The 12,563-nt window shown below is 33.9% G+C and overlaps 3 protein-coding genes across 3 annotated transcripts in view; 2 read left to right on the top strand and 1 right to left on the bottom strand.

The window, feature by feature from the left end:
* The window catches only part of LOC104741178 (MLO-like protein 14), a 9,892-nt gene extending 6,908 nt beyond the window's left edge, over positions 1–2,984 (top strand). Inside the window, exons 6-17 of the mRNA XM_010461971.1 lie at positions 57–173; positions 362–422; positions 749–843; positions 972–1,046; positions 1,232–1,317; positions 1,606–1,655; positions 1,750–1,790; positions 1,887–2,057; positions 2,152–2,187; positions 2,276–2,343; positions 2,439–2,499; positions 2,591–2,984. Of these exons, the coding sequence (XP_010460273.1) occupies positions 57–173; positions 362–422; positions 749–843; positions 972–1,046; positions 1,232–1,317; positions 1,606–1,655; positions 1,750–1,790; positions 1,887–2,057; positions 2,152–2,187; positions 2,276–2,343; positions 2,439–2,499; positions 2,591–2,974 (1,245 nt within the window). The 3' untranslated portion in view covers positions 2,975–2,984. The remainder of the gene's footprint in view (positions 1–56; positions 174–361; positions 423–748; positions 844–971; positions 1,047–1,231; positions 1,318–1,605; positions 1,656–1,749; positions 1,791–1,886; positions 2,058–2,151; positions 2,188–2,275; positions 2,344–2,438; positions 2,500–2,590) is intronic.
* Positions 2,886–3,870, bottom strand: LOC104741180. The gene has a single exon (XM_010461973.1). It carries the CDS (start codon positions 3,799–3,801, stop codon positions 3,349–3,351), a length of 453 nt encoding a protein of 150 aa, XP_010460275.1. The 5' UTR covers positions 3,802–3,870; the 3' UTR covers positions 2,886–3,348.
* On the top strand, positions 10,490–11,719 carry LOC104743516. Its single transcript, XM_010464585.1, has one exon. The coding sequence runs from the start codon at positions 10,490–10,492 to the stop codon at positions 11,717–11,719; it is 1,230 nt and encodes a 409-aa protein (XP_010462887.1).

The following is a 12,563-nucleotide window of genomic DNA, read 5'->3' as shown; positions in this document are numbered from 1 at the left end:
AAAAAAAAAAAAAAAAAAAAAACACCAAAACGCACATAACATTGTCTACTTCACAGGGAAATGAGCCATTTCTTTCATATGAAGGCATGGAACAATTGCATCGCTTCATATTTATAATGGCAGTCACACATGTAACTTACAGTTGCTTGACAATGCTTCTTGCAATCGTGAAGGTAGTACTATTATCAAACATTTTTTAGATATTTTCTACTGAATTTTTCATGTCTAAGGACTAAGATTTATGAGTTTCTAGCTTCTTTTCATATACTTCTTAGACTTTAATAATGTATACTCCATTTGATAGTGTAGTGTATCGTCCATATGTTAGTACAAGTTCAATTTGATTATCTTTTTTGCCCAGATTCATAGATGGAGGATCTGGGAAGAGGAGGCTCATATGGACCGAAATGATTGCTTAACCGGTGAGAAATAGCATAGATGGTTATCTTCTCCTTTCACATTAGACACAAAAGATTCTATATGCCAAGTAAAATAGAGAGTTGTATGAATTACCTGAAATTACAAGGTTTTTAGCTCATGATGTAGTTTAGTTTCTCAACTATATATATATATATATATATATATATATCACATAGGGAGATATGATAGGCTTAGTGTTGTGGTTTAAGGCTTTGATTTTGTAGGAATTCATATATATATATATATATATATATATATTATTTTATTTTTTTTGTGCACCGTAGGAATTCATATTTATATAGTAAACTTGATACTTCAATGTTGGCAGTGGTCGCACGCGAAAAGATTTTCCGAAGGCAAACAACATTTGTCCAATATCATACATCTGCTCCTCTGGTCAAGAATAGATTACTAATATGGGTGGTAAGTTTTACAAATATTATTTTTACATTTGATACATGATTGAAAATGAATGTAAACATGTAATTATGTTTGCACTTAATAACATATTATGATACAAATGGCTAAGTATTTATTAACTATTCTTACAGATATGTTTCTTCCGACAGTTTGGACACTCTGTTGTTCGTTCTGACTATCTTACACTCCGCAAGGGATTCATCATGGTGCGTGAGACTCTCATGTGTAACCTATTATATTTAAATAGCAAACACTTGTTATATCCAAGCAATAGTTTGAAATGTTTGGGTGATGCTAATAGTTTTCCAATCTTTCTATAGGTTGTTCTATCACCTTCATTTGAATTTTGTCTATTATGTTATTGTAATCATTGTTATTTTTCTTTAAACAGAACCATCACCTAACATTGACATACGATTTCCATAGCTATATGATTCGCTCTATGGAAGAAGAGTTCCAAAAGATTGTTGGCGTCAGGTGAGCCCTTGCGGAGTTATTTTCTCTCTTGTTACTTAGGAAGTTAGTGTTATTTTCTCTCTCTTTTCCTTAGAAAATTAGTGTTATTTTCTCTCTTTTTCCTTAGAAAATTAGTGTTATTTTCTCTCTTGTTCCAAATTTAACTTGCTTTCATTTAAAACTTTTAGCCATTATTCATCCAACATTGAAACTAATTAATTTCATATCATGAATTATGTTGAGTAGAGGGTAATTATGATCGATGCATTATTTTGACTGAATAGTTTCCTTTGATCTAATCTCTTGCAGTGGGCCACTTTGGGGTTTTGTAGTTGGTTTCATGCTTTTCAATATAAAAGGTATGCATATAAAACCTAAGTGCCAAGTACTTGTGAATTAGTCACTCGATCGTTTGTGTAATTTAAGAGTTTTTTTTTGGATATAATAATGTAGGATCAAATCTTTATTTCTGGCTAGCAATCATTCCAATCACTGTAAGAACTATTCCAACACCATGTTTCTTTAGAAATTGAGTCATATCATTTCTCTGTTGCATTTTGGTTTACAATTAAACCTGATCTTTTCAACAGCTAGTTCTTTTGGTTGGTGCAAAGCTGCAACATGTAATCGCAACTTTATCATTGGAGAACGCTGGGATAACAGAGTATGTGTCCGGTGTTAAGCTGAGACCTCGCGATGAACTTTTCTGGTTCAAGAAACCAGAATTACTATTATCCCTTATCCATTTCATTCAGTTTCAGGTCTACAAAGTCTTAGAAACCTCTTTTAGTCACAAAATATTTTTTCTTTTTGTTTTTGTTTTGTAATAACATATGTTTATTCTGATACCTACAGAATGCTTTTGAACTAGCTTCCTTCTTCTGGTTTTGGGTAAGTTATTTTTTTTTTCTTTCTATAATCTTATTTATCTTTGAAAATGTGGTCTTATATAACTTAATTTATTTTTTTGTTTCTTCAGTGGCAATTTGGATACCATTCTTGCTTCCTAAGGAATCATTTACTTGTCTACTTGCGACTTATTCTAGGGTAATGGAATTTTAGCGATTAAGCTATATATATATGACACTCATGTGTTTTTTTATAGTTTGAGACGGTACATTTCCATGCTTTTTTTTTGGTAGGTTTTCTGGACAATTTCTATGCAGCTACAGCACACTGCCCCTCTATGCACTTGTCACTCAGGTAACATTTTAAGAAAAAAAAACTTTGGAGCTTCTATATATCCACTCTAGTACTTAATTAAAACTCACAAACTTTAAAATGTTAACTATAGATGGGAACGAACTACAAGGCCGCATTGTTACCTCAAAGGGTAAGAGAGACAATTAACGGTTGGGGAAAAGCAACAAGAAGGAAAAGAAGACATGGTTTATATGGAGATGATTCAACTGTTCGAACAGAAACAAGCACAGTTGCATCTGTTGAAGAATACAATGACCAGGTGCTTGATGTTTCCGAACCCTCTCCAGTTCAAAGTAATGAGCTCGAGCTTCAGCTTATTCGACAACGGGGAGCTTATGGAAATTCTAGTAGTGTTGAAACACCGATATTGCGACCTTGCGCTTCAATATCTTCAACAACTTTCTCAAGGCTGCACACAGAAACAACAGAATCACTCTCAAGATCATCCTCATTGCCAATGAGAAGAGAATGTTAAGACTTAAGATAGAAACATGGTTAGTTGTTCGGTTTTCTATATTTCTTTCTCAACTCAGATTTAAGATCAGTATATGACTATTTTTACTATAGATCATAGGCAATTAAATCATATAGTAAATAGATGTAAGAAAATGTTTCACATATATCCTTTTTTCATTTTTCATTCTTCATTCAAAAGTTTTGGCAAGGTGCTGGTTAAAGATCACTACATATTTTGTTTATATTCGATGGTCTGGTTACCATAAATATTTGTCTCTAAAACCATAACATTATCAGTTCAGCGGTATGCTTTATAGGAAACTGGCAAGGCCTTCAATATGCGGTTGTTGGGGCTAGTTTTTTGTAGCTGAATCCGAGCTCTAGACCGTCATTTCAAAGGGAAATACCAAACACATTAGTCTTCGTTGGACTTATGACAATACCTTTAATCTTTTCTTCAATGAGTTGGTTTTCCGTAGCCACCGTAAAATTTGGATTTGGAATAGGAATTCGAATCTTGATGATAGGAAATGAGAATTTGATGGAAACGGTACCCCTAATAGTCTTTGTAGGCGCAGAGTTTATATTGTCTTGTTTACCTGTTCCTATGTAAATGTGATGCATTTCTTGACTTTCAACCTCTCCCAAACCAATAGTACTTGAAATGTCTCTTGCTTCGGAATTAGTAACCAAAGCGGCTCTAAGCTCGGTTGCTTCAACAGGTACGGGCGCAAATTTAGTGTCACCGAGCTTGTCTTGTAGGTTTTTGCGACCAAAGCCAATGCTAAAACATAGTAAGAACATGCATGATCGTATGGATAAAAGAATATATGTTTGTGTTGTCATTTTCTCCACCTATAAATTGACATTATTTACAATTTCTCTAATATATAAGACGAAACCAATGAGTACATTAAAAAGGAGAAAAGAAAGAAAGTGTGATTAAAAAAAACAAAAGAGAAAACTAATTAAGGACAGCTTATTATTCAGTTTGCAAAATTTTCATGTTACCGAATCCATGCAATGAATTCAGGCTCATACCGTTTGAATGAGTTGAGGTTTACTTGTTTAAACGTATTCGTTTTTTATGAAATATGTTTTCTTAAAACTAGTTAATATGGTGGTATAAAATATGTTTGACAGGATTTCTAGGACAATGCTCTTCGTAAATGATCTTATTATATAAACTTTGGTTCTTAAAGTTAGTAACTCACCAGATCGTGACACGTGTTAGTTTTAACGATTAAAAATCAAAATTAAAAACTCACCAGATCACATGTCAATTTTAACGATTAAATATCAAAGTTAGTAACTCATCAGATCGTGATACATGTCAATATTAACGATCAAAAATCACAATTTTCAAGCTTCGTAAAACAAAACATAAGATAATTGTAATCTTATTATATTTAAAAAAAACAACTAAGATAAATATACTATGTTCCATCCATATCAAAGTTTCACTGTTACAAAGATTCTCAACCACTACATGGTAAAATAAAGTCATCCATATTTGGTCGTATAATCTATATATATATTTTTGGAGACATTTATGAAATAAATCCTGAAGTTCACATTTATTTACAGGCATGCCATTGGCAATAAATATTTTTAATTTTAATTTATAAAATGAAATTTAAAACCAAGATTTTGTGCAGAACAAAATTCTTAAAATATCTCCTTAATCAATCAACGACTAATTATAATATTTCGTTAAATATTTGTTTTGTAAAATTCCTAAATATTTCCTAAAATATCTCCTTAATTCATTGAAATATTTATTGCTAACAATACAAATGTATGTGCAAATCCCAAATTAATCTTTACCATAATACATATTTGTCCATTTTATCTGCAAAAAAAAAAAAGGAAAAATAAAAAAAATATCATATTTCATAACTTATTTCTGAATCATATGTAAACAATTCTAAAATTAAGATATTTTGAAGATAATGTATACTTGATTAGCAAGATTTTTGGTACTATATTTTTTTGCATATTTGTTATTTGGATTTTGAAAAACGTGAATGTTATACTTAAGCAAAGAAGAAAAATGGTGTTTGGATATCTAGCGGAATGAGTTTAGGTATTAATATAAATTAAAATTTATTTTATTAACTGTTAGTAAATCATCAGTTCATTATTTTGTTAACACCATCGACGTTTCAATATTAGGTATATCTAATTAAGTTTATTAAATTACGATTATGTAAAATAAACAAACAGTACTACGATATACCACATGTTATATTCTGAATTTAACAATTTAAACCGGTAAACCTAAATTTTTAAACCGGTAAACCTATATAATATATAAATATAAGGGGATATATATTTAAAATTTACAAAATATTAGTCATATATATTTATTAAAAAAATTACATTTTTATTTTACTATTAAAAATATAGCCCCGCAGTGTACCGCAGGTTAAAACCTAGTTATACCATATAACCTAACACATTAAATTTTATGTCTTTGTTTGCACAACAAAATAAATAAATAAATTTTTTGTCTCTATGGTTAGCCAATTTCGGACACTGAGTACTGTAACAAGATTTGTGAATGCACATGCGAAGAAAACGAAGATCATGAAGAACCGATTGGCAGTCTTAGGAAAAAGCTTGAATTGAAGTCTGAACTAATATTTTTATTATATTAAAAATGTTATTATATAAAGTTGGGTTTTCAAATTAGCCATTAACATAATCATGACACATGTCAAGTACATTGATGAGATGTTGGCACGTGTCAAAAACATATTATTTTTCAAAACAGCTAATTAAGAAAATAACATTAAATCTAAATAAAATTTACATATTTATATCTAAAAAAAGTTTCTAAATCAAAAATAAAAATTAACAAAACTAATCTATTTTCCATTGTAGGTTACTTATATTATATGTGTTTTCTCAATAAGATTTTGACATGTATAAACAAAAAAGTAATTCACTAAGCATGTATATTATTATTAATAAATAAATAGTGAATAACAAATTTAAAAAGAATAACATAAGTTATGTCAAAAGAATTATTTTTTTTGAAACATAATAGTCGCTAATTAAGAAAATAACATTATATCTACATAACATTATATGTTTATATCGAAAGCTTTGATCTTTGAATTTTTTTTTGATATAATTTTGTCGATCTATTGCGTGGGTCTTCGATTCGTGCGGGTTTTTCAATGCAAGCTATCAGATGCAATGAAATGTAATCGAAGTATATAATGCCCGCTAATTTAATCGAGGATGGAGACACTGATGGGGGTTCCAAAAGTGATTCTACAGTTAGTAGCATTATAAGTTTGGAAGATAAGTCGGTGGTTGATGTTTCTGGTTAAAATTTAGAGTTGTCTTTTCTGAATAATGATGATTCTGGTACTGAAACAATAGCTGCTTGATCGAGTAATTGAGAAGTGGTTTCAAATTTGGGAAGTTGGAACGGTATACCATTTTAAAATTGGTTTCAAACCGGATTTATGTGGTTTTTTATCGGATTAGGTTCATAAACCGTTTAAACCAGGTACATGGAGAAATATATGAGAACTTTTGATTCGGGTAAAAATAAGTTGAGAATTTATGATTCGAGAATATTTGAGACGAGGTCATAGGTTTAAGTTGTTTTGGTACAATTGGATACTTCTGAAGAGTAAATAGGTTGTTGATCCTTAACGTGATTATAACATATGTCATGTTTTGGATTGTATATAAAGTTTCTATTTTGTATATTTGAATTATCTAAGACTAATATATACCATCCTTATTATAATTTTCAAAATTTTATTTTTATTATATTATATTAACTTTCTTTCAATTTCTTAACTTTTATTGGGTTAATCATAAAATTATTGTAATCGAGTAGATAATTTTCACCAGTTATTCATCCAAAATATCTTTGGAGTAAAAAAAACTTCATGGTTAAAGAAATTATGTCACAAAACAATTTTAGTAATTATAAGATCTATAATTATGCCAAAATGAAAGTAAAGCAACATAAAATCGGTTTAATTTGTTTATAAGACATTTTATAGGTGGTGATAAAGAGCATACTTTAACAATAAAATAATTTTGGATGTAAGAACATATTTTTAATGGTAAAACATAGAGTAAAATTATACGTGGTTAATTATTAGATATTGCTTTGATGAATTTGTTGCACGTAAAATATTTTGTGAATAAATTGTGAAATGTTTTTGAAATTTGACAATAATAATATTTGTAATGATGAGTATTTGGCAAAAGTTTTAGTGGGATATAATTTAGATTTAGATTATTGTAATAATTGTTATAATATATTAAAAATATATAAATATAGATAAATGTATGAAGGTAAATACAAATATTCTCTAACTTAAATTATTTATATATTTACTTTAGAAAATAAATTTTCAAAAAATTGTTTAAGGTTTAAGATTTATTTTTTTCAACAATTTTTAAATCCGCACATCGTGCGAGCTCTTATCTAGTATTAATATATATTATACAGTAGTAGGTTTAACGTTTTTCTAAATTCTAGTAGTAAAAGAATTATATCGTTGTGAAAATAAAATATATTATTACATATATTATGGTGGTCGCATAATGTTAGGGTAAGCGGAAAATAGAAACCATCGCTTTGGGATAGTAAGAAGAATCTATTGGAAAGCAAACATTTATTCCTTTTATTTTGTCAACTACGGTTTCCAACCCGAAAAATCAATAAGAAGTTGTCAATAGCAAACATTTAATCCTTTTTTTAGATAAACCGAAGAGAAATTTATAAAAATAGACATTTTTTTGGAGAGAGATTCGAATTTAGGCATTAAAATAGTGAAAGACATTATAATACACGCGAACATTACTGTGACTGGCATTTTGTCCGTATGTTTTTTTTAGCGTAATTGTCATGACTCATTGAAAAGAGAGTCATCAACTTTGCTTTGTTTCAAAATCTACAATGCAAAAGATTCTTTCAGAACAAGATCGGAGGTGGTTTCAGGCAAAGAAGAGGTTGCTGGTGAGGACTGTGAAACCCCAACCCTCAAATACACCGAAAGAACTCCGACGACTTGCGTAAAACTCTCTAACCAAACTTGACCTGAAGGAAAGAGAAAAGAGGGGTGAGTAAAACAAGTTTTACTCAGTGAGAACGATCCCGCCTGTCCAAGGACCGTCAACACAAAACTAAGTACACCAGCAAGCGCATACACAAAGTCTAAGAATAAGCTATTAACAAACCTCCTAATATCTCCAATAATCAAACATGCTTCCTCAACAATATATAACCTATATATTTCACTAAACACAACTCACATCTAAAACATCGAATCATGCCACCACACAATATCATATAATAACTCGTAACATATGCAGACACCATTGACCATACATCTCTTACTCATGTTGACACAAATGGTCATACATCCACTTTACTCATGCAGACACTAATGGTCATACATCCTTTTTCCTCATGCAGACACTAATGGTCATACATCCACATATCAATATCAAACACTCACGTAACACATATCTGTCATTAATAGACATATCATCACGAATCAACCTATATCATACAAACAATCAAACAACTTATCCCTAAACCTTATAATACGATTACGGTCAAAATAGCTTGGTGTTCAAAATCCACAGATCACGCCCTCACCTGAATTCTGGCTAGAAATAGGACTGGAAGGAAGAAGGCTGGAGCAGCTAGCAACAATCTTTTTCGGTGATAATGATGGCTCATGTGGCTTCCCTAACACCCCTTCTATCTGTAACAATCGTCGAACTGACTTGAAGCGCTTAGGTAACGCCGGAATTCTTCCACCAAAACCTCAGGTCGAAACTGCAAACTTGTAATGAAGAACCGAAAGATTCTATTTCTTCCTTGCAGCAGTATCTATCCAACGACACCAAAATCGTGATCTGGTTCCTTCAGATCCGACGGGAAATGGATCACCAAAACCACTACTTGACACTGTTTCTGAATTCCTCTTCTTTACTAAAACCAACTAAATGTAGCCGGTGTTAAATGGTGGAACGCGACGATCAACTAAACTTCTGCGTTTTCTCACGATGGAAACACACAATAACTACCATAAATGTAACCTCCAACTTCAACTATAGGGGATGATTGAGGCTTAGAACCAATATTTCCTTATGATCTTCCTGGTTAAGATCAATGAAAGTGATGACAAAAGCTGCGGTGACGAGAACGAGGCTACGTACACATATGATGTGTCTGTATTTTATAGGATTTTAACCATAGTTTTTACATTTGTTTTGAGTCTTTTGTTAGGTCTTAGTGTGCTTTTAGAGTCTTTTTAGTCTTGTGAAAGTCTTTACAGGTTCTAGGTAACTTTGGAAGGAATCTGAGCATTTTGGGGATGAAAATATGCATCTGGAGCTAAATTGGTTGAAGACTGATCAGGCTAGCAAGCAGATGGAGTGAGAGCAGAAAAAGCATCCTCGATCAGCTGATCCTCATTCGGATCGACCAGTCATGTACCCGAAGCAACTTTTCCTTTTTCGTTTTAAACCGACTTTTAGGGTTTTATTTTACTATTTAAGCACGAGGCTCGACCTCTAGAAAGACAACTTTTATTCTAGGCAGCTTTTGAGTACTTGTAAGCTTGGGAGAAGATCTCTAGTCCTTTGTATTTCTTTGGAGAAGATTTCTGAACCCTTTTACTTCTCTTTGCAATTCAATTATGATTTCTTCATCCTTGTTTTGTTGTTCTTTTACTTCTATGTCTGAGTAGTCTCTCTGTTGGGTTTCGGGTTTCAAAAAGGGATTTTCATGATTCTCTGAATTAGGTTGCTAGATTTGGGATTGATCTATTGTGTTCTTCTTCTATTGTTGATTATAATGCTTAAACTAGATTAGCTACCTAGTTTATGATTGTAGGTTAAATTCTTCTAGGCATCAAAAGTGTTGTTGAATTACTTGAAAAGAACATAGGAGAGCAAGGTGATCCTTAGCCAACGAAAGTTGAAGTTAAGACACCTTGTGAACAGAATCAAACTTGAACTTAATGCTTGCTAGGATTGCTTAGATTCAAACGACGGTTTAGAGTTTTATCAATTCCTTGCATAGATAACTAATGCTGTGACAGTAGGTTAGCTTTACATTCGAGATTTGAGTTCAAGAACGGTATTTAATGCTCTCCCAACCTATCATCTAATTTCGAGATTGTGTCTCCTAACTGATTCCCTACGCCCAATACTTTCCCTTGATTGCAAAACTTTTATTTAAATTCTGCTTTTAATCGGTTACTTGAAACACAATCTTCCTTTTTGCCTTAGCTATATTCAAATCTATACAATTTCATAGTGCATCGCTTTGTCTTTGTGGATTCGATCCTGAAGTATTACAACGATACCACTAGATCGTGGTGGAGTACACATTGGGTTTAATTGACCTTTTGATCAATTTGGCGTCGTTGCCGGGGACCAAAACGTTGCCTTTGAAATTTTAGATTCACGTTTACTCTAAGGTTTATTTTATTTTAGTTACTAACGAGTTCTTGCAATCTTATTTCTCTGTTTCAGGTGTATGCATACAAGGAGTAACAAGAAAGCCGATTTACGTATACTAGGAAACAAGGAGTTAGCACAGCTTGAACGCGAAAACCGGAAAGCAAGAGCCCAAACCAACCCTATGGCTGACGGAGAAGAAGCAGAGGTTCGTCCACCAAACCCTCTGTTGGGGCTCATCCAACAACAGCAGAGGCAGGAACAGAAAGAGCTAGCTGCACCGAATCCGCCAGCAAGACAAGCCACCTTGAGGGATGAAGATGCTCAGAACAGGCTGTTTGTTAATCGATCTGCGATTCAACCACCCGCTCCTGCGAGGCAAGACTATGAGATTAAGCATAGTCTAATCAACTTGGTTCAGAATCGTGTGTTCCACGGGTTGCCATCAGAGAGTCCTCTGGATCACATTGAAGCCTTTGAAAGACTGACCAGTACGACGAGGTCCAAAGGTGTCCCCTACGACTACCTAATGCTGACTCTGTTCCAGTTTTCTTTGGCGGATAAGGCATTGAGATGGCTGAATCTACTGTATCCTGGATTGCTCACCACTTGGGCACAATGTAGAGCAGGTTTCTTGAACCACTTCTACACCAAGTCGCGCTCAACCAAACTGCGAAGCAAAATCACCACATTCTCTCAAGGAGGCATGGAGACATTTTGTGAAGCATGGGAAAGGTTCAAGAAGTATCTTAGAGATTGTCCTCATCACGGGTACACCCAAGAGAACCTGATGAACGTCTTCTATGGGGGCATCGAACAGAAGTACCAGATGGCGTTAGACACAGCCAGCAAAGGAGACTTCTCCACCAACACCGCAAACGAGGCCAATGCACTGATAGAAAATCTAGTAGCAAGCAATAGCAATCACGGCACAGACTATGATTGGACAGTTCGAGTCAATGCTGTCGAGACTGATGCCATTAAGGATCTCACGGCCAAGGTGAATCTCCTACTGAAAAAGGATCAACAAAACGTTAACTTATGCGAAGAACATGCTGGAGGATATGCAAATTTCAGAGTTGAGACTTATCTTGAGGGTACGGAGGAGATGAACTACATAGGAGGACAAGGAAATTATCAGAATCGAGGCTTTAACCAGAATTTCAGGAATCATCCTAATCTATCCTGTAGGAGCAACAATGTCGAGAATCCCCAGGATCAGGTCTATCCTCCGCGACCTCAGGAGAGCAACTACGCACAAGGCTTCCAGAACAAGGGAACAAGCTTTGGAGGATCGAATTTTCAGTAGAAACCTCAAGTCAACAACTTCTCACAAGGTTATCAAGCAACTGCACCACATGCCGCAACCCCGCAAGAGAGCAAATCGGAACAGATGATTCATGCTCTGATGGAGAATCAAAAGAAAAACGCCACTGAGGTGACTGTCAAGATCGACAACATGTATTCTGAACTGAATGGGAGAATAGAGTCGTTAAACTCTCACATGAGAGTGTTGGAGAACCAGGTGGCACAGTCTGCAGCGAGAGTCAAGGCACCTCCAGGAACACTTCCAGGGAAAAACGAGGCTAATCTAAAAGAATTCGTGAATGTCATCACCCTTCGAAGCGGCAGGGAGCTAACAGAACAACAACAAAAAGAAGGGATTGACCGATCCAATAACAAGACTGGCCAATCTAAAACACAGAATCAGGAAAGCAACCCTGACGAGGTTCCCAACCAGGCTTCTGATGATATTGAAATCCCTGGTTCAGCTACTGCTGGAGGAGAGCAACCCTGCAAACCCCAACAGCCTTATGTACCAAAACTACCTTTTCCTACGCGTCGCAAGTCCAAGATACAGGAGCGAGAATATGAGAAGCTGAAATCAGTGGTAAGTGAGCTTCAGGTCAGACTCCCTTTCATCGAAGCAGTAAGGATGGTTCCATCTCTCAAGAAGTACATGAAGGAGATCCTCACTGATAAGATCAGTTTGGAAAAAGGAGTAATGTATCTCACACAAGAATGCAGTTCAATGCTCCAAAATCGAATGCCAAAAAAATGTAGAGATCCAGGACCGTTTACTCTGTCCTACACAATAGGAGATCTCAAGTTCAACAAGTGTCTCTGCGATTTAGGAGCGAGTGTGAGCCTGA

Source organism: Camelina sativa, chromosome 14, assembly GCF_000633955.1.
Source record: "Camelina sativa cultivar DH55 chromosome 14, Cs, whole genome shotgun sequence".
In the NCBI taxonomy this organism is placed as follows: domain Eukaryota; kingdom Viridiplantae; phylum Streptophyta; class Magnoliopsida; order Brassicales; family Brassicaceae; genus Camelina; species Camelina sativa.
Note: the sequence above shows the minus strand (reverse complement) of the source record. Positions and strands in the feature narration are given on the sequence as shown.

What these genes read in the sequence shown, in the direction of transcription:
- LOC104741180 (XM_010461973.1), bottom strand. Translation starts at nt 3,801, where the DNA reads ATGACAACACAAACATATATTCTTTTATCCATACGATCATGCATGTTC.
- LOC104743516 (XM_010464585.1), top strand. Translation starts at nt 10,490, where the DNA reads ATGCATACAAGGAGTAACAAGAAAGCCGATTTACGTATACTAGGAAAC.